Source organism: Aegilops tauschii, chromosome 7, assembly GCF_002575655.3.
Source record: "Aegilops tauschii subsp. strangulata cultivar AL8/78 chromosome 7, Aet v6.0, whole genome shotgun sequence".
NCBI lineage: Eukaryota > Viridiplantae > Streptophyta > Magnoliopsida > Poales > Poaceae > Aegilops > Aegilops tauschii.
The window spans coordinates 339,888,122-339,914,776 of NC_053041.3; the positions used below are offsets into that span (position 1 = coordinate 339,888,122).

The 26,655-nt window shown below is 47.6% G+C and overlaps 1 protein-coding gene across 1 annotated transcript; it reads left to right on the forward strand.

Moving 5' to 3' along the window:
- The first annotated feature begins 5,577 nt into the window (after positions 1-5,577).
- LOC120968902 (uncharacterized) lies at positions 5,578-25,682 on the forward strand. Its single transcript, XM_040395907.1, has 2 exons — positions 5,578-5,670; positions 25,236-25,682. Exons 1-2 carry the CDS (start codon positions 5,578-5,580, stop codon positions 25,680-25,682), a joined length of 540 nt encoding a protein of 179 aa, XP_040251841.1.
- The last annotated feature ends 973 nt before the right edge of the window (positions 25,683-26,655 follow it).

Sequence of the window (26,655 nt, forward strand, 5' to 3'; positions counted from 1 at the left end):
GGGATCGTTGAGTAGGCAGACTGGGGAGGACGAGTTATTCACACGCACCCCAGAGTTCGAACCTCTCAAGGGTTTGCGGAACCCTGAATTCGACAGTGGCCGCTTCTGGCCGTGCAGCCGGGTCCAAGATCTACATCCGGCTGCGGCGCTGGCCGGAGCCTCATCTGTGTACATACCAATCTGAAAGAAAAAAATGGTAGAAACATACATGTAGGACATTCAAAATCAATTCTCAAGATCTGGAAGAAAAAAGGCACAAACATATATGTATGACATTCAAAATCAATTCTCAAGATGTTGCCACGAATTATTAGCACGTAATCTAACCCTAGTTGGATTATTAGCAAAAATCATTTGTATAAAACAAACAATTAATCACTAACTCTATACGGATAACATTCAAAAAAATCAATACACTACATGCATCTAACGGATCTTAATTACTCTGATTTCATGGACGAGAGAACATAACCATAGGATTTGTATTCAAAAAAATTATAGAGGGGGGAGTAACCAGAGAAAACACATGATATGTTTGCCGCACAAATGGGTATATAGATGACTAACCGGTTTTTCGTCGGATTCGCAGTCGTTGCCGGAGTTGCTGTTGACCTCCGGCTCTGGCTGGGGGGGCACGACGATGCCGATAAAGTCAAGGCCGCGCTGCCGCCCGCGCGAGACCTCGTCGGCGCCGACGGCAACCTCTGTGCCCTGCTTCATGCTTTTCGCTGGTGTTTCACCAGCCCCCGCGTCGCCACTCCCTCCGATGGTGCGCTTCGGCGGCATCCTCATGCACTCCAGAGTCCAGACGTTGGTGACCACTGTGGACCGGGGTGCGGCCGCCTATTATGGCCGGAGGCTCGGGCGCGCGATTAATACGGACTAGTGGGAGCGAGGTAGGCGGCGGTCAAAAGATTTCTCGCCTCCCAGGAGCATGTGTAGCAGACTTCTGCCATTCCTACCATCATTTCACGGATCTACTCGCACACCTCCTATCAATACGCACACCTGCACGCAGCCTCCAGGTATGCCTGCGTGGTGGACTGCTCGCATGCGTCCCGTCAACTCACGCCTACTCGCACGGCACGTGGGGCATGTTGCAGCACGTATATTTTTTGGTTCATTGATGATTCATTCTGCCGCTTTACTACTTAACTGAAGCATGGCACGGTATAACTCACATTGTCCGAACAAATAATCCGTATGAGATATTGGTTGCCAGTATTTAATAATCTCCCATTTGTAAGAAGAATATATCAAAATGGTCTCATTGATGAAAAAATACAATATCACATTTTACTGGTGTCCATATATGGCACCACGATAAGTTTCATGAATTTCATCTAAGTTTTGGATTTACTGAATTTAAAAAAAATATTCTCAATATTTTGAAATCTCTTGCATAGGGAAACATGCACCTAGGGACACATATGATTTTGCAACCCATTCTGGTGCACATGTAGCTCAAATTTGATTTTTGCACATTAAATCCCTAGGAAATCAATCAATGTATAAAAATGGTCGAATGATGTCTTTTTTTAGTTTTAACACGACACTCCGCCTTTGGTCACATGTTCACTGCAGAAAAAGTTTGACATGCCTCAGAGTCGCTGTGGTGGTGCGGGATATGTGTGTCTGTGTGTATGGGGGTGGGGGGAGGGGTCCGGCAGTATACTACGAGTCGTGAACCTCCGTGTAGGATTATTGATCATTTTGTGAGTCATATATGCGACATCAAAGTCGTGAATTGGTTATTTAAAGCATTACACAGCCCTTTCATACATAATGTTCGGGCCACATGCATGCATTGGTGGTCCTCCCAGACACTCTCCCTTGTGCGGTTATCAGCGACGTGCCCATTCGTTAGCCCGCAAAGGTTTTCAGTTTCCACTGACAAGGAGAGGCATTTGACCAAAAGGTGGATTCATCTTGGCATGTGTGTGGTGTGGATCATGGTGGCATTCCATATCAAAGTTCGAGCACATGCGTACACACTCCCACCGGCTTGAAGTGAGGGGGCTACACGCATCATGGTGTAGTGCATTTCCGGTTTGCGAAGCATGTGCCACGTCAAAGTTGTTCATTGGGTATTCAAACATCACATAACACACGAGTGCATGCACGTGGTGGTTTTGTCCGATGACATCACTCGCGTGTGCCTCTCTCTATGGGCCCACGAGGTCGTCGTCGACCAGTTGAAAGTACAACGAGAGAGAGAGAGAGGCTAATTTGACCATCAAGGATGGTTCTTTTTTGGTTTGTGTTACGTATATGCACGGTATAGGAGTATGTACATGTCAAAGAGGGGCAACGTGAATACTCTATATATATGCGTGTCATAACCTCGCTCCATGTGGGGACTTTACGGTTCCCGAGGCAGGTGCCACATCAAAGTTGTACATTATATTGGTATTCAAACATCACACAATACCATGCAGGCGGTGGTTGCCCTATATATAGGAACTCACTCGCATGTGGCGCTTCCATACGTGGGCATGCGAGGTTGTCCTCCATCACTTTGACCCAACGAGGGAGAGGTTAATTTGACCATCAAGGAATGATTCTTTTTTGGTTTGTGCTATACAGTAGAAGTACATATACACCACGCGTCGAATGGGGGCGTACATATAGCACATACCACGCGTCATGAACCTCGCGCTTTCTGTGGGGACTTTTTGGTTTCCTATATACGTGGTTCCACATCAAAGTTGTGCATTGAGTATTCAAACATCACACAAACACCTCTTTGGGCCACATGAAGACGGTGGTACGTAGTCCTATATAGGATGATCACTCGTGTGTGACGTACGCTTCGCTTCTGTGTTGGGCCTGCGAGTTCACCGTCCATCACTTTGACCGAGCGAGAGAGAGGTACGTTTGACGAACAAGGAGGATTAATTCTTTTAGGGCTGTGTTACTAGGTGTATATATAGTACGTGTCGAAGGGGGATGACCAGCTTAGTCCATCACTTTCACCGACAGCGCGAGAGAGGTTAACTAATTTGACTTAGGAGGGGATTAATTTTTTGTTTTGTCTTGATATAGATCATGATGTGAGATTAAAAATATATAATAGCGCATCTGTACACATGAATCCATCCCGCTGGATCGAAGGGGGGGCGATCACATGATACGTCATGAACGACCTCTTGCTCTGTGTGGGGACCTCTATGATTTTCAACGCATGCACCACATCAATGTAGTGCATTGGGTCGGGTATTCAACACATATGCATGCATCACACACCTCCATAAATATGTTCGGGACACACGCATGCAGTAATGGTTGTCTTTGGACATACTCTCACTCGCTTGGTCACGGGCGGCAAGCCTATATATATTCGTGGGCCCACGTGGACGTCCATCATTTCGACCAACGACGAGAAAGGTTACCAGGGTGGATTCTTCTTCTTTGCTTCAAGTTACCGTATAGTAGGTTGACCCATTCCCAAGCCTAATTAAGTTTGAGCGCATGCTACGCGTCGTGAACCCTCGCTCGGTGTGGGGATTTTACGCTTCCAAAGCATGGTGCCACATCAAATTTGCGCATTGGGTATTCAAACACCACACACACCACTTCCATATACATACTTGGGCCACATGCATAGAGTGGGTTTGTCTTCATACAGTACTCCCTCGCGAGGTTATCGGTGACAAGCTAGCCCATTTTGCGGGGCCGTGTGGACATGCATCACTTTGACCAACAACGAGCGGAGAGAGGTTGTACGACCAAGTTGGATTCTACTTGGTCCATGTTACAGTACGTCTTTGTGAGATGCCCTCCCCCCGACGTGTGTGTGGGGGGGGGGGGCTTCTTCGCATTACCTGCAACCTCCATGGGGTCGCGGAAGTTCAGTTAATTTGCGAGGCACACGTGCCACATCAAACTTGGGAATGGTAGTTAAATATCACACACCACACCCTTTTCATACATATAGTAGGGCCACCCGCATGTGGTCCGTATGTGGTCTCACCCATCTCGTGCCACAAGCACACATTTGTGGGTCAGCACACGGTCCACCTTTTTCAGGAAGCGAAAGGGGAAGTTTGACCATATATATATATATATATATATATATATATATATATATATATATATATATATATATATATATATATATGATGGACTCCTATAGGTTTTTTCTTACGGTAGGGTGAGATTTCAGACCTAGCTATTTGGGGGCATGCATTCGTAGCTACGATTCCCTTAACGCCGACACAAAGTGGGGTTCGTAGGGGGTGGCTGACTAGCAATACTGTGCTTTTGTGCGACAGGTGCCACATCAAAGTTGTGCATTGGGTATTCAAACATCAAACCACCCTTTTCATACATATATTTGGTCCACATGCAAGTGTGTTCGTGTTCTGACCCTCTCCCGCGTTATTCTTTTTGCCAGATTTATAAACAGCACACAAGTTGGATGTAGAAACCGTCTGCCATTGGGTACGCAATAGACACGGTTCGGTCAGACTACCCGTGTGCCACGCCCATGCCCTGCAGTCCCTCACATCAGCACAGTAGATTGGGCTCCAAGAGGCTTGCCTCCTAGTCTCAAAAATATCTACTGCCTCGTAATCTCGAAAATATCTACCGCCTGGAAGGTTTTAATATTTCATAGCACACGATTAGTATGTGCGGACCATGTGCGATGTCGGTTACTCCCACTATGCTTTAGCCCCTTGATCCAAATTTTCAGTAGCCCCGACATTTTACTCCCGCCTCTCCATCCCTCGCAATCTCAAAAATATCTGCTCGCCCTTGATTTGAATTTTCAGTTGCCCCGCCTTGTTACTCCCACCTCTGCATCCCTCGCAATCTCAAAAATATCTGCTCACCCTTGATTCAAATTTTCAGTTGCCCCGACATTTTACTCCCGCCTCTGCATACCTCGCAATCTCAAAAATATCTGCCGCCCTTGATCCAAATTTTCAGTAGCCCCGCCTTGTTACTCCTGCCTAGTAAACTTTTCAGTTGCTGTGGTATTTCCTCAAACACCACCTTGCTCCCCCCTCCACACACACCACACACTCCCCAAAACCTCCGCTCACACAGACACACCATCCCTCCCTCGCTCGAAACCATTGGTAGGTCGCCGCCATCGCCGCCGCCGCCTCCATCCTCAACCTCTGCCTTTGTGCCGAGGAGCTCGATGAACCAATGGCCAAAACGAGGTTTATCGCGGCCTCTTCGCTCGACGCCGGTGAGGTGGCCGCCGAGGTGTCCCCGTCGTCCTCTGCGGGCTCTTTATCGATCCGCTATCGCCAGTCGCCCGATCCGCCCGCCGCCGCGCCCCTACGCCGGTTCGAGGACTTCCCCATCCTCCCTCGGGCCTGGCCACTTATGAGGTCCTACATTGGGGTCCGGCAGCGATGGTGGGGGACGTGGGTCGCCGAGATTACGGATCAGGAGACCCACACCCGCCGGTGGTTCGGTAGCTTCCACACGGCCGAGCTCATGGCCATGGAGTACGACCGCTGGCAGGTCCGCTACCACGGCGCGACGGCTAGGCTCAATTTCCCCTTCGGCACACGTCCAGTTGACCTCATTCCGTCGGAGCCAGGTGTGGTGAGCTCGGCTATGGCGTGGGAGCGCCTCAAGGCCAAGGCCACCGACGAGGCCTACATGCAAGAGCTCCGCCGGCATCACCCGGAGCTCATGGAGGCGGAACGGGTGATCTTTGCCGGCGCGGAGGGCGGCGAGGTTATCGTGCTCTCCTCCGATGACGAGGTCGAAGGCGGCGAGGAGGGCGGTGAGGTGGGCACCGAGGATGAGGAGATCGACGCCGATGAGTGGAGGAGTGTCTTCCCCAACGACCCTGATGAGGGTACCGGCCCGGACGCGGCTCGCGGCACACCGTACCTGACGAGGAAGGATTGGCTCGACCTCCACTTCGACCGAAAGTAGTTTAGATTAGTTTAAATTTATGTTTTATGTTCGGTTATGCAAAACTACTATGTTTAGGTTTGAATGCATGGTACTTTCGGTTGAACCTGCTTTGAACTTGATCAAATTGAAGTGTACAACATTAAGTTTAGGGGATCGACCAGAAACGGCCAAAAAATTGTTGGATTATATATATATATATATATATATTCACTAAGGGTTTTAGTCCGTTAACTTTTAGAGGATCGTCTAGAGATGGCCTTATGCCTTGTTTATTTCAGTTCTTCACAATGTGATGCTCTATATGTGCAACTATTTGCCGTGCAGTTGGATTTCATCAATAACAGTTTCAACAATACCACTATGAATTATGATATTTGGTTTCTATTAAGGATGTTGCAGTTAACATGCCTTTTCATTTTTTAACAATAACTAGTGTACTTTAGACATGCACAATACTAGTTTGAATGACTATTTGCTTGTTTTTCAATGTTATGCCTGATGCAGTTAACACGCCTTTCCACTTCTTGTTTTGCTTAAATAACATGCTTAAGCCTGCACACTGAAGCTATCATTTGTAGATTATGTTGTCTACCATGGATATATTTCGTTGATGTTTAGCCTGTTGTGCTTAACATGCCTTTATATGTACTCATACAGGACAATATTGAGAACAGTGTTGTTTTCCATCGAGGTTAGTTTCATCGCATTGCTTATATGTACTCACTGTTCAGGATATCGCCGGTACCATATAGCATGGGGGCTGATAAGGGATTAATCGTTGAATCGGACATTTCACTGAATATATCTGTAACCCATTTATCATTAGGTTAACTAGGGCCATATTTCATATATCTGAGGCTACATAGCAACATGAATTGTACTGAATGACTAAATATGCAATCCGAGGCTACATAGCAACAAGGAAGAGTGTTACCTTAATGTTCTGATGATGTCTAGATATACATGTAATAAAATCTTACATAATGGGATGGAGGGAGTGTTGTAGTACATCATTTTGCAATTGTTTTTTAGCTTCTAATATTAACTTGGTGCTTTCGGCACTACAAAAAAAATACACTTCCGTGATGATACGTGTTTGTCACAGTAGGTCACGTTTTCTGTCATGCATGTACATCCATGACGATTTTATGACAGAATCAAGATAGTCATACCTGTGCTGTCGTAGAAGTGTTCCATGCCATTACCAAAATTATCATCACGGAAGTGTACACTTCCATGACGATAAATGGTGCATCATGGAAATGTTTTCGTCAAGGGTAACCGACACGTGGCATCCACCGTAGCAGGTCATCGTTAAGCTATCAGGTCCGGTTTTGGATCCGATAACCCGTTAACAGCCCGGACCAATGGGGATTTTCCACATGTAAAATTCTCATTGGCTGGAGGAAACATGTGTTGGCTCACCGTTGGGACAGATGTCATCCACTCATTGGACAGGAGGCGCCTATGATACGTCGACACGTGGCATGATCCAACAGAGGCCCATTCCGATGAAAAGGTCGGCCTGTTTGACTTGGTCAAAAGGTCACAGGCTGGCCCACGGAAAGCATGCTAACGGCTTGTTCGTATATAGCCCATTTACGGCCCGCTAACTCACGGCCTGTTACGACCTATCAGAATTAACCCCACTAGCTTCATGTGGGCCGTCCAATATGATTCCAGCCCGTTGACGGTGTCCTGGACTAGGGGGTACTCACCACGTCGTCTCCTGACCAGTGGGTTGGGCCGAGGACCCCCATGGCGGTTCACTATTGGGCCAGTTCGGACAGCCCATGCCGCATACAAGGGAGATCCCACAAGACTTGGCACCCAAGACGAGGACTCTCCTAAACCCTAGGCCTCTGGTGTGTTATATAAACCGAGGCCAGGCTAGTCAATAGACATCTAATATTCATTAGAACAATCTCGTGGTAGATACATATACTCTGTACTACACCTCATATGAATACAATCAAAAGTAGGACGTAGGGTTTTACCTCCATCAAGAGGGCCTGAACCTGGGTAAAATCCCGTGCCCATGTTACCATCGCTCCAAGACGTCTAGTTTAGGACCCCTACTACGAGATATGCTGGATATGGTCAATAGTTGGGTTGCCCGTCTCTTGTGCTTGCCTCCTACGTTCCGCTTTGTTCGGCTAGGTGTGCAAAGGGAGAACCACTGCAATTGTGCTTCCAGCTCAAATGGTTAAGCACCTCAGTGGAGAAAGCCGAAAACTGACTGTCACAATGGGCGTAAACTGGTCAGCGATCCGATGACGGTATCAAACTATAGATCGATATCGATTACCCCGTGTTAATCGATGGGCCTTTCATAACATTGGAATGGCTAGACTTTGCTCGGTGCCGAACACTAACTGGGGGCTCGTAGCTAGTTTCCCCAGTTTAAAGCTCCTATGACTAAGTGAAAGTTATAAAGCCCGCATATCTGATTGCCTCGTTTCCGCTAAGACAACCGCCTTCGGGCACCAAGACGTCGGCTAAGGGTTGTTTTGTTATTGCGGAAACACCCTGCGTAGCATCTACAAGGGGGTGGAAGTCAATGATGGGCCACTTTCCACTGATAAACGGTCGCAACAGAGTCAAAATAAACATATCATCGGCGTTTGTATTTAATATACGAGGGCTGCCTTCCGTAAGTATCATTATAAAGCCATAAATATGCATTAATTTGACTTAAGATTTTGGCCAAGCTGGGTTGCCTGGCTGATGTGCTTACCCCTACGTTCCCGATTGTTCGGCTAGGCGGTAAAGGGAGCACCTCTGTGATTGTTACTATTGGGCCATCCGAGTTAGTACCTCAGACTGGGTGAAGCCGAAAGCTAGCGATCTTAAAGGATATAATTGGTCGGCAACGACGGAAGTGAAAATTTTGGTTCACTAAAAACCATAGAGTTCGGAAACTTTCCCCAAACTAAATCCTCAATATTTTCCTCCCACATTGCTCGGAGGTGAGGTTTCATGATCATGATCAGCATGAAAACCCAAAGAAAGGAACCGATAGCGGGACTATTTTCTTTTGAAGATGTTTCTTACGATTAGAATTAATATAACATATCTCTCCGCGTACCTTTGTTTATAAAACCGTATGGCCGGATTGCCTTGTTTGCCGTAAATCTTTGCCCGTATAAAGGCTTTATAAAGTAGAGCAAACACTCTCCGGCTACTAGCCAAGGAGGTTGAAGCCGATGGTCGGTCAACAAAGTTTTGTACAATGCGGATCCGAGCATTAATGATGTAGAGTACTTGGATACATAGAATCATTAGACATAATTTGTGATTTTACTCCGAATATTGATCCTTAATTCGGCCACCCGTGCCCACATTAAGGATCGGGGGCTACTGGGCTTCAGGCTTATCATTTACTAATATTATAGGGGCACATCGATCCCCCGATCTAGTGTTGCCACCCGACCAGTGGCTCGGGGGCTACTGCATTGCCTATTCAATGCAGAAAATTCAAAGTGCTAAGTGTTCGGCTTGACCGAGCTATAAGCAAACGCGTCTTCGGACAATAATAGGTACCATCTTGGGCTTATTCGGCATAAAGCTTAGATACAAATGGTTGGCTCCATAGAGGGCATTTCCGGCATAAAGCTTGGCTAAACTCCGTCGACTTTTTTGAGCCAAGATGATCTATGACACTCTGGATACTCTCCGGCGTTGGATCTTGGATATAGTCCGGTGTTGGAGCTTGGGTACAGTCCGGCGTTGGAGCTTGGATATAGTCTGGCGTTGGAGCTCGGATACAGACCGGCGTTGGAGCTGGGCTGCAAAAAGACACCTCGAATGCAGTCTGGCGTTAGAGCTTGGATAGAGTCCAGCCTTGGAGTTAGGATGCAAGAGGACACCGCCGCACGGAACAACTTCAAACCCGAGGTATGGCGTAAAAAATAACAAGGCATTGATAAAGGCCGAAAACTTAAAGGTCTCCTCGGATGCCCGACGTGTGCACTCTTCGGATTCAGCTCGGCGATCCTCAATCAAAGCTGGGAAAGATTTGTTGAACCAGTTTTCAAGACCGACGACAGAAGATGAAGAACAGTTCGGAAGAACCGAGGAGCGTCCCCAACTTGAAGACCGGTTCAGGGGGCTACTGACGGTGTCCTGGACTAGGGGGTACTCACCACGTCGTATCCCGACCAGTGGGTTGGGCCGAGGACCCCCATGGCGGTTCACTATTGGGCCAGTTCGGACAGCCCATGCCGCATACAAGGGAGATCCCACAAGACTTGGCGCCCAAGACGAGGACTCTCCTAAACCCTAGGCCTCTGGTGTGTTATATAAACCGAGGCCAGGCTAGTCAATAGACATCTAATGTTCATGAAAACAATCTCGTCATAGATACATATACTCTGTACTACACCTCATATGAATAAAATGAAAAGCAGGACGTAGGGTTTTACCTCCATCAAGAGGGCCCGAACCTGGGTAAAATCCCGTGTCCATGTTACCATCGCTCCAAGACGTCTAGCTTAGGACCCCTACTACGAGATATGCCGGATATGGAACCGATACCCATTGTAACTTCCGGGCCATGTATGGCCCATGATGTCTTTTGGCCCATATGAGGCCCTTTGTAACTCTGGGCCCATTAAAGGCCCGAGATGAAACTCGCCCATAATGAACAGTGTATCGCTTTATACCCATTAACGACCCATTATTCTGTCGGCCATTTCTAGCCCGTGTTAAGTTTCGGCCTTTTAAGGGCCCGTTTATTCTTGGGCTCATTTCTAGAATTCGGTTTGTTACGGTCCGTTACTGGCCTGTTCCGTTTGTGGGCCACATTCAGCCTGTTGTTACATTCGGCCCGTTTATGGCCCGTTAACCTGTTGGGCTGTTTTCATAGCGTTATCAAATACGGCCTATTAACGGCCTGTTATGGTCCACGAATAGTACAACCATGTTTGGCGAAATGATTATACGCCCCGTAGAAGGCCCATGGATCCTACGGCCCGTAGAAGGCCAATGGATCCTACGACCCGTAGAAGGCCCATGGATCATACGCCCCGTAGAAAGCCCACGGATCCTACAGCCCGTAGATGGCCCATGGATCCTACGGCCCATAGAAGGCCCATGGATCCTACGGCCCGCGGGAGGCCCATGGTTACAACAGTCCATGTGTTGCCATGGTTATTGTGGCCTAGTTACCAAAAATAGGTTATTGTGGCCACTAGGAAAACGTGGAAAAAGAAGTGCAGTGACTACAAGCAAACAACTAAACAAGACAATAAGGAAATAAATAAGCAAGCAAATAATGCTAGGCTATTACGGCTATTACACATATTACATCCACTGAGCATCAAAGTTCACCACTAGTGCAAATATGGGGAACAAAATAGCATATTACATACACCGACCGTCTAAATTAGCCACTAGTGCAAATAAACGAGGAAACAACTTCAGAACAGCTCAAGAAACGTTATCCTGGGTATCCACCATGCTGGCAATAAGCTTAGCAAGCTTATTAGCTTTGTCCTGTTTGGCGCTAAAATCCTCCAACGCTTGTTGTTGCACCAGAAAGTATGCATCTGAATGCTCCAGGGACTTCCGCAGTCCTTCTGCTTCTTGTCGCAGCACAGCTGATCGATGTCTTTCAGCTTGTAGTTGAGACTCAAGAAACCGAACTGATTCAGACAGTGAGTTTGAATAGCTTGTGCCAGTGGTAGTGGCCAGTAACTCGAACACTAAACCAAGATGTGACAGCCTGGATTTTTCCTTCTCTCTTTTTCCGGACTTGGTTTTTGCCTTTGCCTTGATTTGGATTTTTGGAATCAATTCAAATGGACTTGTCACTTGGGCATGCCCTTGACTTTCACCCAATTGACCTATCTACTTCTCATTCAACCTTATTTCTCTGATAAATCCCCAAAATAATCAAATGAATATTTTTCATAAAAGAAAAATATTCATTTTCCTCTCTGAAACTCTTTTAAGAAACTAGTGCTCCAAAGCAACCCTCATTTTTATTGCTCCAAAAATCCTGAAATAATTCTTGCATATTCTTTGGACCTTGGCACACCTTCCCAAGCAAAACTATTGCATGACTTTCTGTAATATTTTTTCTATAGAAAATAATTTCTCTTCTGGTCCAGAAATGCACTTTGTACAACAAGTGCATTTTTCCTTGATCTTTTGGCCCTGATTTTTCTTGAGCCTAATTACCCTCCTAAGAAACCCTTAACCCCAGGAGATAAGCCCTAATGGCCATCTAGAAGCTAGCCAAACTTGGCGACCAAGTTCCTGGTCAGCAACTTGCCAAGTTGGTCGCGTCAAATCTGGTCGGCCTGGTGATGTGTCCTCAGCTCCTCTAGACTAAACACTGTGTGGATTTTAGCCCAGACATGGTTTGGCCGCGCGTGGGCGCCGTTTTGACCATGCCAGGGCGGTGACCGCGTGAGGAAACGGCGTCTGGCACGCGTTTGACGCGCTCTGGGTAGCGCCAACGCTTCTGTTCGGCGCGTGCTCGAGCCAGAGCTCACCGACGACTGCCGCGCCGAGCGACCAGCCTCGACCCATCATCCATGACCCCTCCCTGGCGCTCGCCGACGCCGGAGACACCGCAGTGAGCACGGGCATGTCGCGGCCAAACGCCACAGTGCACTCGTGCCCTTGTCCTCTTCTCAACTGCTCCCTATGCTCGTCCGCGAGCGTGGACAACCTCCGCCTTGACACTGAAACCTTGCCCCCTCGCACTGGCGCCTTTCGTCGCCATTCGCCGGCTTGCAGAGCACTCCGGCGGCGCCACGTTACTCCCTCTCGCTCCGGCTATAAATAGCGCCCCTCTCCTCGCTTCCAAGCCTCACACCACTCCTCACCACCGCCACGACCACGTAGGAGCACCGTAGCCCGGCCGGGCAGGCCTCTGGCCGTCGACCCCGACCAGAGATCTCCGGCGACCTCCGCAGCCCAGCCACCTTGCTCCGGTGCCCCTTGAGCTCGACCAACCTCTCGGGCGTGGCATTGGGGATCCTCTGGTGCCGCCTGGACGCTGCTGAGCCCTCGGAGCCGCTTCTCGCCGTCGCCTTCTTCCTCTCCGGCAAGTCCCGTCCGCCACCGTCTCTTACGAGCTTGACTGCGAGCAGCTCCGGCCATCCCACGGCAAGCCACGGGTACGGGCATGTGCCTTGTGAACCCCTCTTCGTTTCTATCCCTCTGGTTTAGCCCCAAACCCACTCCTCACCGGCGTAAGCTCCGGCGAAGCACCGTCGCGCTCTGATCTCTCTCTCCCTCTCTCTCTCTCCTCATGGGTGGGGCCCAGCGTCAGCCTCACCACTCACGCCCGAAGCGGTACGAGTGGAGGCGTACTCCCCCTTTCAGCCTTCGACGTCACCCCCCCAGGATTTTCTGAATTATTCAAATTTAATCAGATTTTGACTAAAACTTTGACCAGCCACAACTTCTAGCCTATAAGTCCAAATGAGTTGATTCTTTTTGCATTGCCTTTATTTTTAGAAAGCTCTAGCAGCACACCAAAATGTGGATTTTTCCTTGCTGTCTAGAATTTCTGGTGATTTTCAGATTGGTTTTTGATATTTGTCTTTGTGGTTTTTAAATATTCTCAGAAGGAGAGACTTGTCTTGAAGCCAACCAGGAGGAGTGTGATCCTCCTATGCACTAAGGCAAGCCACACCAATATTTGGATGGTGTTATTTCAATACCTATGATTTTCTACTTGAATATGAGTTCTTATTTGCATTTAAAATTTTGTAAAATAAATTTTGTTAGGTGCTAGTTACTTTATCATGCTTGAAATGCTTGTTTAAGTTACTGGTTGAATGCATGGACTAGTTTGGTCAAGTAGAATAAAACTTTGCCTTAGTTATATTGCTATGATAAAATAATGATAGTTCTTTTATTAAGTGATATATTCATATGAATTATGAGTTTATCAAAATATTGCATGATAATCAAAATGAGGTAGAACCAGTAAAGTTTTTTATCCCGAGTAGTGCAAGATAATTATGTTGATCCGTATCTATGAGTTGCTAGCTTTGCATGTCGATTAGTTGCTTGACCATGCCATAGTATGGGTTTTTATATAAAGTTTTTATTTCAAAGTTAAACCTGATTATGTCCAACTTGAATATGATGTTGATCACGTCATGGTGCCACTGAATCGGGTTTCACTCAGTGCGACCACATTTATCGTATGGGGGGGTCTTGATTCGGTCCTTTGTTGTGCCTCTCACCGGTGCCTCCCGCGAGGGAAGGTTATGGGCGTACATACCCTAGTCCGGTAAGCAGACATAACCTTGTGTGCTCGTTTTGCTTTTTATGGTACCTTGTCCCCGTTTGGGACCATTTTTGCCACGACGGTGGCCGTTGGTGCCTTTGGTAGGCACGGGGCCACCCAAGACCTAGCCCTGAGAGGGAGTTGGTCGGAGTGGCCGAGAGAGTGTCATGACAAGGGGAGGGTTTCGTCGGGACGCCGTTGGTCCACCCGAATGGGAGTGCGAGGCCATGGGTTCCGTGGTGTGGGTAAAGTGCGCTACCTCTGTAGAGTGTATTTAATCTATCGATAGCCGCATCCTCGGTTATGGGCATAGCTCGGAAGTAAGTCACACCATGGATCAACTCTCATAATTAATCCTGCACACTAAATGATTGTTTTTAGCACTGGTTATCATGAGTGATTGGTTTCAATTGTGACCCAGGTATGGTCACCGTTCGGTTACAAGGTAACTCGTCTAGTAAGCGAGTCCGTGAGACCCGGTGCACATGTTGGTTTCACCGCATTACTAGTATTTCTTGTATTGTATTAACCTGATTAATTGTCATGATATTGTTTGTCATCGTGCTTATGTTTGTTGTGAGCTTGCAAGTACATTCAATGTACTCACGTGGTGATGCGGAGCATCCTATGGACATCACCATGTCAAGAGTTCGTTTGGCAAGTGACACGTGTGACATCTACTTCATATACGCAAAGGTAATCACCTCCTTTACACGTGCTCACTTGACCCCTTCGAGGATGGTATACTACTTGACACTTCTCCTGTGTGCATGCATAGGTATTGTCGGAGCTTCACGGATGTTGAGGAGGAGTGCAAGCGCCAAAGAACAACTACACCATCCGCGAGGGAAGCCTGGAAGCGACAACGGAAGAAGAAGAGGGAGACAGCTCCCAGGACCCGGACATCCGGCCCTGGCCCGGACATCTGGCCCCTGGAGATGACCATGACAGCAGAGCCCAGCAGCCGAAGTGCTACAGGCCCCGGACATCCGCCGCCAGCCCTGGACATCCAGCGCCTCGCCAAAGCCCGGACACCCGGCGCCTCCCACGGAAATCCGGCATCGGTGACAGAACACAACAGAAGGCCACCCCGCTCGGGCCGGACATCCGGCCAACCGCCCCGGATATCCGGCGTCTCACGAGAGCCCGCACATCCGGCCCCCAGCCCGTACATCCGGCGCCTGCCTGCGCGCAGAGTCGGGCCCCCACTTACCCCTTCGTGGCTTAGACTATATATACTACTCCCCCTCCTCCTAGTTAGGGTTAGCAAAGTGATAGCTCATTTGATAGAGAGCTTTGCTCCTTGTACCACTCTACTCTTGAGAGAGAGACTACTACTCCTTATGGAGGCCAAGACCTCCATCTAGGAGAAGATCCTGCAGGATATATCATCAAGACCCCCTCTTGGGCGGCCCCCCTTCAAGACCTCCTCATGGAGATGAACTTTACCTTGTATCTTTCCCTCTGCTGTTCATGTACCTTGTGGATCTTGTGTGTTTGATTGTCTAGTGGATGTGTGATTGGACTTGTTCTTGAGTGTCTCCCCTTGTGATTTCTCTCCGTTCTTCCCCGTGTTCATCGTGTTCTTCGAGGGAACCCACTCCAATCGTGAAAGATCGGCCTACACCGGGTTAGCCCCGTATCATATGGTATCATGAGCCACATTGATCACGTATTTGGAGTCCCTCCCACCGTTTTCTAGCCTTGTTTTGTTTGATTTCGTCCTAAATTCGAAAATCCCCACCAAAAATAGCCCCCAATTTTTTTTGTGATTTGTTGGTTTGATGATGTTTTGTTGATTTTGATCCATGGATTTGCTTGGTTTCAAGTGGATCTAGCTTTCCCCCATCTTTTCCCACTTTCCATCCACAAAATCCATCAAATTTTGCCCCCAAAATCATCCATTTCCGCCCCAAATCGAGTTTCGAAGTCCAATTCCCGATCTAGAATCGTCGGGCCGGACATCCGGGCCTCGGGCTGGACATCCGGGCCCCAAGCCGGACATCCGGCTCCTGGAGCACCAAATCTGCACGGTTCTGGACACTGACCCCTGGAAATCCGGACCCAACCCCGGATGTCCGACCCCTGTAGATTTCAGCCTCCCGTGTTTCACCGTTTTGCCCATAACTTCCACATCCGGAGTCCGATTTTCGCGTTCTTTAGCTCGTTGAGTAGCTATTGACATCCTCTATCCCGCTAGATTGGTATCAACACCATTTGACCCCATAAAATTTTGGCACTTTGGCATCTTTGCCTAAGGCTTCCACCATATCATCCGCATAACCACCACCGACTTCCGTAACCTAACCCATTTTGTTCCTTATAGCATTTGTGGTTGCTTGAGTAGTGATTCGAGTCTCCTAAGGTGTTTAGGCTACTTAGGGACGGTTGCTTCTTCATCAACCACCACCACCAACATAACTTCTGCATAGGCTTGCCCACCATACAATTCCGCCATCCCAACTTAACCCAATTTTGTTTGTGTTGTGAGTTGTGTCTCCTAAGGTGTTTCGGCTACTTAGGGACCGTGCTTCCAACTCTGACACCGTGTATTGTAACCCTCGACTTCCGCATCGCGTCTCAAAACCCATCATTGCATTTTCGCAATCCCATTGAGCTTCCGCAAAACCACCACCGCATTCCCGCTACCACCATTTGACTTTTGTCCTTGAGATTTTGAGTTGTGGTTTTTCTGTTTCCTATGGTGTTTCGGCTAATTAGGAACGGGTTCACATCGACAACACCGCCTCTCATCATCGACACGGACGGTAACCTCGACGACACCATTGTATATTCCCCCTGCAATTGCATTGTTAACCCCTAGCCCATTTTGCGTCACTTGCCTATCGAGACTAGCCATTTGAGTATTGTCGGCAACGTTACTTGTGCACATTAGTGATCTACACCTTCCATTGCATACATACCATATCATATTGGTATCATCATACTTGTGTCACAAGATTGTTCCCGCATATACACAATTGCTATCTTGGTTTGTGCATCGTGGCCATATCAAAAAAGAAGAAGAATAAGCTTTTAAGCAAAGAAAAAGAGTGAACAAAGAGCTTGTAAGCAATAGCCATAGCATCACAATATATCATATGGTATTATACTTGATCATCTTGGATCATCGTGTGAGAAACACCGGGAACCATACATACATAGCATACTTGGGATAGAAAGTTTATCCATTTTGCATCTTATAGGTTGTGCACAACTGTTGTATCCTCCTATTGAGCAATCGTGCTAGCGTCTCTCTTGAGTTGTGCAACACGAGTGTTTTCCGTGGATTCCACATTTTGTGCTCATTCCTTGGTTGCACGACCCCATTTATCTATCCGTGTGTGTGTTTCCGAGTGCCTTCTTTGTTATTGGTCTACTTGTTTCACTTGCGAATTTGTGAATCTCTTTCAACATTATTGACTCTTGCTAACATTTTGCATTAAATTTTTGTGCCACTATCCTCACCGAGCTACTCCATAAGCTTTAGTTTGTAGGTGTGAGTGAACAAGTCCGGTACCAATTCCACTATTCTTTCATCTCACATTGAGTGAAACGGGATACATCCTCAACTTTGGGAAAAGGTAACTTGGTATTGTTTATCTCATTTCCTACTCACCTCTACTCGAGTCTTGTGATGGATAGGCAAGGCATTTCACCCTCGGTCTACAACAACAACAACGAGTTCGATGCCACGAACAACTCCGACGACGCCAAGATGAACGCTCAAATGGAGGAGATCAAAGCCCTCATCAAGTCATACAAGCGATCTTCCTCATCTTCGCGAAGACGCTCAAGAGCACATGCCTCCGAGATACCATCTCCGGCAAGATCACATCGGCATCGACACCATCACCACCGACAAGAACGTGAAGGTCAAGAGCTCAACACCAACAACCGCTCAACGACTTCACCATCTCCCTTGGCATCTTCGCCAAGTGACTTCAAGGCATCTTCGCCTTCGGATATACGGCATCTTCGCCAACAAGCACCTCAAGACTACGCTCAAGAGAAGCTCCCCAAGCTCAAGTCCACGACCTCCACGAGCTACTACGACCTCGACACCGACCATGAGATTCCTTTCTATGGGACTCAAGAACCCGAGGATATCTCGAGTGGGAGCACCTAATGGACGACTACCTCAAGCTACATCAAGTTGCTCCCGAAGATCAAGTGAAGTGCGCCACAAGAAACTTCCACGACTACGCCTCGACATGGTGGCTTCACACACCTTCGGAGAGCTACGACATGAGTTGGCCCAAGACGAAGAGAGCTTTGCGGCGAGAGTTTGTGCCTCCAACCTACACAGAACAACCTCTACGCCAATTGGAGACCACCATCCAAGGATCCAAGTCCATCGACGCGTACTTCAAGGAGATGAAGAATGCCTTGCGACGAGCCAGTGTGGACGACCCCATGTCAATGAAGTTCCACTTCATGATGGAATTGAACAACGACATCTCCAAGACTATCTTCCTTGAGAACTACAAGTCCCTCGACGACAACTACATCGGTGCTCTCAAGGCGGAACAAGAACTCATGAAGGCCAAGGCTTCTCCACACCAAGCACACTTCTCGAAGACCAAGCTCAAAGACGACGAGCATGAGGCTAGTACCACCAAGATGTCCAAGCCCGATGAGATCCAAGACGATGCTCCCAAGTTCAACTTCAACGCCATCCCTCTTTGTGGCATTGATGATGCCGAGTCCTCCACGACTCTTTTCAAGATGGTGCGGCGACGAGTATGACTATGGAGACCTTCAAGGACCAAGCTTTGGAGGCGAGCGACTTGGTAACGAGCAAGGATGATGCTTCCATCTTAGGAGGCGAGAGTGATGATGTGCCATCTTCGGCCTTCATCCATGGCGACGATGACAAGATGATCAAGCATGGGATTTTCCCTTCGGTCATGGAGGAGAGTGATGATGTGCCATCTCCGGCCTTCATCCATGGTGACGCCGATGAGATGGTTGAGTATTTCACCTCGACCGCGGCGACGTATGATGACTTGAGTGACTTGTGCCACCATATTGAGAGTGAGAGTGACTTCACCACTAGCCCCATATGTGACGAGTTGCCCCAATTCCCATGTGAGGAGAGCCACAACCCCCACCACTTGAGTGAGATGAGTGACTCCACCATATGTGACTTTGAGTGCACCTACCTTAAGGGAGTGAGTGAACCACCACATAGAGAGAGTGAGGCCACTTCAATTTCTAACGACTTAACCTCTACCTCTATTGTGTCTTCTCATTTGGTGCTAGGTCCCATATATGATGACACGCCGATTCGCGACGACTACGTCCTTCCTTTGGACAAGACGATGGCCATGGTGGAATATGATGCACCCCCACATGGTTCCATCAAGATGAAGATGACCACCATTTGGTCTTTGCCACCTCACCTACACCACATGAGTGGAATGCGAATGGTAACATAGGTGAAGATGATGCTCTAGTCCCACTAGTGGACATTCTTGAGATTGATTGCTTGCATGATGTGGATCAACCTATTACCATGCTTCATGCTATTATGATTTCCCCATGCGATGATTTACCCATTTATTATGAGTATGATGATTGCCATGTGGAGTCTATTAGTTGTGATGCCATGTTACATAGGATTTCTTGTGACAATTCTTTAGGTCACATCATGTTTGACAATCCGCTTGACTTGTCATATGCTATGCATGAGATCAATCATATGTCATATTTGCAATCTCATCGTAGTGACTATGCATATGCCATTAAAATAAACCCAATTTGCACTTGTGGCATAGATGACAAGCCCATGGTTATTGGCATTTGTTTTTCTTGTGATGATATTGATATGCTCCCTTTGCATCATTTATCTCATATGCCATGCCATGACCACCTAGTTTCGGATATGCATTGTTTTGGATGTTGTCCATTTTCTCCATATGATGTTTCCAATATTGCTCATGAGGAGACCCCCATAGTTTCCTCATGCATTTTAGGAGATTTTGATTCATCCTATCCATTGCATGATCCCAATACTTGTGTGCACAATATGCTTCCCATGAATAAACATGCTATTGATGTGCCATATACTTGTATGCTAAATTTGCATCCCCATCGTGTCATACACAATAACAATTCTTTCATGATGGATGACATGTTCTTATACCATGCATCAAATTTCTTTGAGCATTGCTTATCTTGTGCTAACTCACATGTGCACATACACATCATGATGGATGATGTGTACATTTACCACACACACAATTTCTTTCGATCGTGTCTTTATTGTGTAGGTACCCATGAACACTTGTCAACCTCACAATCCCATGAGTTGACAAAACAAGCTCTAGAGAGCAATGATGACTTGGGATTCCATGGATTGCCTTTCCTACCGCTCGCTTCGCGCAAAAACTTCGCGCATTTCTTCTACATGACCCTCTCATGGTTATGGGTTATTGTCCATTACATATCATATGCCCATCGTTCCATGTTCACTTTGCATGATATGCTTATTCCTATGCTTTTGCCATGCATTTGTGACCCATGCTTTGCTTTACACATGATATCGATTCTCATACTTGTATGTGTATTTGCAAGCTTGGTGGAGATAGTGCTTGTTATTGCCATGTTTGCTTTGTGACCCATTCCTATGATGATACTATGATCTTGCTTTGTGTTCGTGCTTGCGATATGTCATGTGCATTGTCTATGCCTATTATTCGCTCACATGACATGTTTGCCATGATTTACTCTAGTGTGTTGGATCTTCGCTCCACTATCTTGCACGACTTGATTACTATGCTTGCTTGCCTTGTTGCATCACCAATGATTCATATTTTCTCCTTTCATGCGGTTGATGACAACCATCTACATGCTTTGCACATGATTGTTATTGCTTCTTGTCGTATCTCTCCATATGTTGCCTCCCTCATGCTAAATGATTTGCCATGTATTGAGTGCAACCATGCTATTAGTCTTGCTCATGAGATTGCCCCCATAGCTTTCTCACATATATTTGGAGATTTTGACATATTCCTTGTGAAGCATGCTTTTCTTACCTCTTTGCACCATATACCTAGTGCCATGAATATTGCCATTGTTGCATCATATTATTCATGCACTTGTGCTTCTAATGGTTGTGTGCAAAAGAAGAGAACCATCATGATGGATGATGTGTTTATCTACCATGCACATACGTTCTTTATTTTGTTGTGTGCATGTGTAGGATACTTGGACTTTGTGTAAACTTCCACGTCACGTGAGTTGACAATCCGAGCTCTTGAGAGCGAACCACCTTCTACCACGACGATTCTACATCACGCTTGCTTGTGCTTCGGCATTGTGAAGAATGCACAAGGACATGCTTTCAAGGTGATATCCTTGTCTTTTGAGAACCTCCAAACCATGAGCATGGATATTGTGGATCATAGTACTTGTGTTGATTGTACCATGAGACTTATTGGTCATCTTGGACCATTTGATTGCGCACATGTTAGAGATCTTACTTCGACTTGTCATTTTCGCCTTTCCATGCCTCATGACATATATACTTTGTGTGTTGCATCTAATTCTTGGATTATTTGCTCCTCTCATATGTTTGGTTGCAACAATGTCATCACTTCACATATGCCATGTCCCATTGCTTGTCACATGATTGACTTGATTGCCTCACACATGATGAACAATTGCTCTTTCTATTGTGTTGAGTGCCACACTATGTTCACTACACCCTATGCACATTATCCTTGGATTGTCTTGCACTTAACCCATGTGTTTAGACACTTCATTTTATTTGGTGTTGTGAATGATTTGCCTACCATAGACCTTTCATTGAGCAATTTGTGAATGCTTGTTATGACCTCGAGGTAGATGCTTATTCTCTTGACACACATATTTGCATCTCTACCTCCCATTTCCATGCTTGTCCCCATGATATCTTTGCTTGTGATCAATTGATATGCTTACATGCTATGTCACAATCCTTTGTCAAACCATATGCTTTGCATGATGACGACACTTGTTTGGTGAATCACCTCTTGAATGCTTGGTTTTGCACTAACGCTAACCACATTTGTTTTTCCAAGTGTTTGTTGTCCTTACTCCTTTTGAAGGAATCACAAGACGGTGCGACATTGGAGAGTGCCCATTTCGAGCTTCAAGATGACAAGTACTTGGTGAACATCTACTTCTACATGGCGAAGCCATCTCTTTCCCATGGTGATTTGGTTTTCGATCCGAGGTCGGATCTTTCCCAAGGGAGGGGAGATGATGCGGAGTATCCTATGGACATCACCATGTCAAGAGTTCGTTTGGCAAGTGACACGTGCGACATATACTTCACATACGCAAAGGTGAATCATCTCCTTTACACGTGCTCACTTGACCCCTTCGAGGATGGTATACTACTTGACACTACTCCCGTGTGCATGCATAGGTATTGTCGGAGCTTCACGGATGTTGAGGAGGAGTGCAAGCGCCAAGGAACAACTACACCATCCGTGAGGGAAGCCTGGAAGAGACGACGGAAGAAGAAGACGGAGACAACTCCCAGGACCTGGACATCCGGCCCTGGCCCGGACATCTGGTCCCTGGAGATGACCATGACAGCAGAGCCCAGCAGCTGAAGTGCTACAGGCCCCGGTCATCCGCCGCCAGCCCCGGACATCCAGCGCCTCGACAAAGCCCGGACATCCGGCGCCTCCCCCGGAAATCCGGCATCGGCGACAGAACACAACAGAAGGCCACCCCGCTCGGGCCGGACATTCGGCCAAGCGCCCCGGATATCCAGCATCTCAGGAGAGCCCGGACATCCGGCCCACAGCCCGGACATCCGGCGCCTGCCTGCGTGCAGAGTCGGGCCAGAGACCCATGTATCCCTTTCCCACTTACCCCTTCGTGGCTTAGACTATATATACTACTCCCCCTCCTCCTAGTTAGAGTTAGCAAAGTGATAGCTCATTTGATAGAGAGCTTTGCTCCTTGTACCACTCTACTCTTGAGAGAGAGAGAGAGACTACTACTCCTTATGGAGGCCAAGACCTCCATCTAGGAGAAGATCCTGCGGGATATATCATCAAGACCCCCTCTTGGGCGGCCCCCCTTCAAGACCTCCTCATGGAGATGAACTTTACCTTGTATCTTTCCCTCTGTTGTTCATGTACCTTGTGGATCTTGTGTGTTTGATTGTCTAGTGGATGTGTGATTGGACTTGTTCTTGAGTGTTTCCCCTTGTGATTTCTCTCTGTTCTTCCCCGTGTTCATCATGTTCTTCGAGGGAACCCACTCCAATCGTGAAAGATCGGCCTACACCGGGTTAGCCCCGTATCACCTGGCGTGTCATGCCAGCTTTCAGGCAAGTCGGTTCGCATCGGTGCACATCTCGCGTCTAGGCCGTGTCCACGTCGATGTCCCTGTGCTATGGAGTTTCCATTTCGTCGTTCTTCCGCTGCCGCGTAGTTCGTGTGATCGAGGCCCTCGTCATGTTCATTAAATAATGTACATACTGTCCAGCCGCACTGAGTGTGCCGCTTGGCCTCATATCTCGATGTAATATCAGACTTATGTAATCCGCTAGCTTCAATAAAGTGGTTGTTTCTACACCATGTTGTTGTGTATTGCCAGAAGACTTGATCCCTGGGCTGGCAATGCAAGGTAAACCGGTTGCTCTGAGCCGGGGTGCCACAACGCTTTGTATCAGAGCCGCGCTGATTGTAGGACATGCTAGACCATTAGTGCGTTAGTGGAATGGTAGATAGCTTCGTCTGAGTGCCGGTACTCATAGAAATTGGTTGCTGCATTGCATGCATGTTTATCTGTTGTTATTACTAATCGTATGGTTTGTGAGTGTAGATGGCTCCAGTACCGATCTTGTACCATCCTGAGCCAGCTCCGCACACATCGCCGCACCTGCTTTAGAACGTGTGGCGACGACTCTACCCAGAGGGTGCTGATCCAGAGTATCGGGTATATCGGGAGCATCTGGCCAGTGCATTGTATGAGTATTATGTTGAGGTCACTCTACACCACAATTCCCCTTCCGGCGCTTACACTCGTTCTACTAAGGGTGGTCTCGCTTCTACGCCATCTCAGGCGGTCCAGTTCACTGCTATCGAGGCTCTTGTAGACTTGCGCTACAACGAGGTTCGCATGCACACCCACCCAGGTCTGTTTTACTACCCATCTCTGCAGGAGAATGGGCGTATACGCTTTCCTTTGATTATTCCGGCGTGCGATCATCCCACTAGCCACCTATCCCATTATATCACTGCCAGTTATCTCCTAAACTACGAGCTAGCTCGAAGCTAACCCGCGCCCGGACAGCTCTCGCTGCTGCTCGTAATAGGAACCCTCTCCCTACTATCGGTTTCGCTCCTCCAGTTCCTTCAGTTTCCGTTCCTCCAGTGACTTCGCAGGGTACCGTTAACCCTTTGGTACTGACCCCTCGCAGTGCCCCTGCTGCGTGGGCTTCCCTTGTCGCTACTCCTGCAGCTCCTGTGCTTAGCTCCCATCCCGCGCCCGCCCCTGAGGGAGAGCCCTCGAGGCAGCGCCGTCGCGTCTCTCTTAACCCGGAGGTCTCTACTATCAGTTCAGGATCTGGGTCCGGCTCAGGAGAGGAGCCCGCAGCAGCACCGTCCGAGCAGTAGACCATTAGAGTATCGCTTTCATCATGAGTATGAAGTATGGGTGTAATTGCATGTGTCATGATGCTTAGTTTCATGTATGAGGGTGGTAGACCTATTGTGATGTTTACTTTCATGTTGAGTCTATGTATAATTATGTTGGAACCTTTTATTCGCTTTGGTTTTCTTTCGTTGTTTTCTTCCGGGATTTGTCAATGGCTTTCCTCCCATGTTGGATTTTTCTCATCGCGGTTGCTATGTATTGGGAAAATAAATAATAGGATGATGCGGGGAGGCAGTAGCACCCAAGCTTGTGAGGATGTCCCTGTCCGTCGCTCCGCAAGACAGGCAGGACATTCCCCCGAGCCATACCAGCCACCTCCGGCTCCACCACCACATCCGCCCTCCACTGAGCAAATCCTGCGAATTTTGAAGAAAGAAGGAGCAACGATCTACTGGAAATATTGAAAAGTGTGCAAGTTATGGTTGGGCAGAATGGAAATCAGAATGGTCATCACACCAAGCTCTCCGATTTTCAGCGAACCAAGCCTCCCAGCTTCAGCCAAGTTATTGATCCATTGGACGCCGATGATTGGTTAAGGACTACTGAGAAGAAACTGGAAATTGCTCGCACTGAAGAGGGAGACAAGGTTCCCTTCACAATGCATTATCTCGAAGGAGCTGCCGCTATATGGTGGGATAATGCTAAGGCCATGTGGCCCGCAGACGAGGAAATTACTTGGACTAAATTCAAGGATCATTTCCGCAAGTATCATATTCCCACCGAGATTATGAAAATCAAGCAGCGCGAATTCCTCGCCCTCACTCAAGGCAGCATGACAGTCAGCGAGTACCTGAATAAATTCAACCATTTGTCCCGCTATTCTCTTACGATGTGGCCACAGAAGAACGGAAGGTCGACAGAATTCTTGGAGGACTGAATCAGCATCTCAGGTGCACTCTCGGCATGTTTGATTTTCCGGACTTCCAAACTCTGGTGAACAAGGCCCTCATCGCAGAAAGGGAACACAAGCTCATACACGACAACAAGCCAGCTATTAATGACCACAAGCGCAAATTCGAGCCTAAGAAGGATATGCAACCGGTGCAGAAGGCTCGTACTTGGCAACAGACTCAGGATGAGTACAAACCCAACTGGCAGCAAAATGTCAAGAAGACCACCACCCAAGTCAAGAATGTCGTGACCAGCCCGGTGCGCGAAGATTGTCAGCGCAACAATTCCTGTTTCAGCTGTGGGCAAACATGACATTATGCCAGACAGTGCCCCAAGAACAACAAACAAACATCTCCATTCCATCCGCAAGTCAACTACATGGAGCCATATTCCGCCCCAAGTACCATCCAAGGGCAAATCCATTATATCTCCGCAGACGAAGCCCAAGAGGACCCGGAAGTCGTCATTGGTATGTTTCTTGTTAATGACATACCCGCCGTTTATTTGACTCTAGGGCTTCCCACTCTTTTATTTTGCGGAGTTTTGCTGCCCAAAACAAATTTTCTTGCTCGATTTTGGGAAAACACATGCTGGTACAATCCCTGGGATCCCTGCTCAGAAGCAATCTGGTCTGCCGCAATTTGGAAATTGACATCAAGGGAGTCAAGTTTCCAACATCTCTGATAATCATCGATTCTAGCAAATTGGATATTATTCTGGGCATGAATTGTTTAAGCCAATACCAAGTATGCATCAACTGTGCGACCAGAGAAGTTACCATGACAAATACGGAAGGCCGCACCACAAGTTTTTATGCCCGCAAAAGCATACCCAAGAAGGATATGATTTTCACAGCCGTGGCAGAAGAGGTGGAACTAATTCCAGTGGTAAGTGAGTATCGAGATGTATTTCCTGAAGAATTACCAGGCATGCCGCCAGACAGAGAACTGGAGTTTGCA

Excerpts from the sequence above, each read along its gene's own strand:
- LOC120968902 (XM_040395907.1), top strand. The coding sequence starts at position 5,578 with ATGGCGTGGGAGCGCCTCAAGGCCAAGGCCACCGACGAGGCCTACATG. Across the intron at positions 5,671-25,235 it reads AGCTCATGGAGGCGGAACGG|AATGGAAATCAGAATGGTCA; the intron begins GTGATCTTTGCC and ends ATGGTTGGGCAG.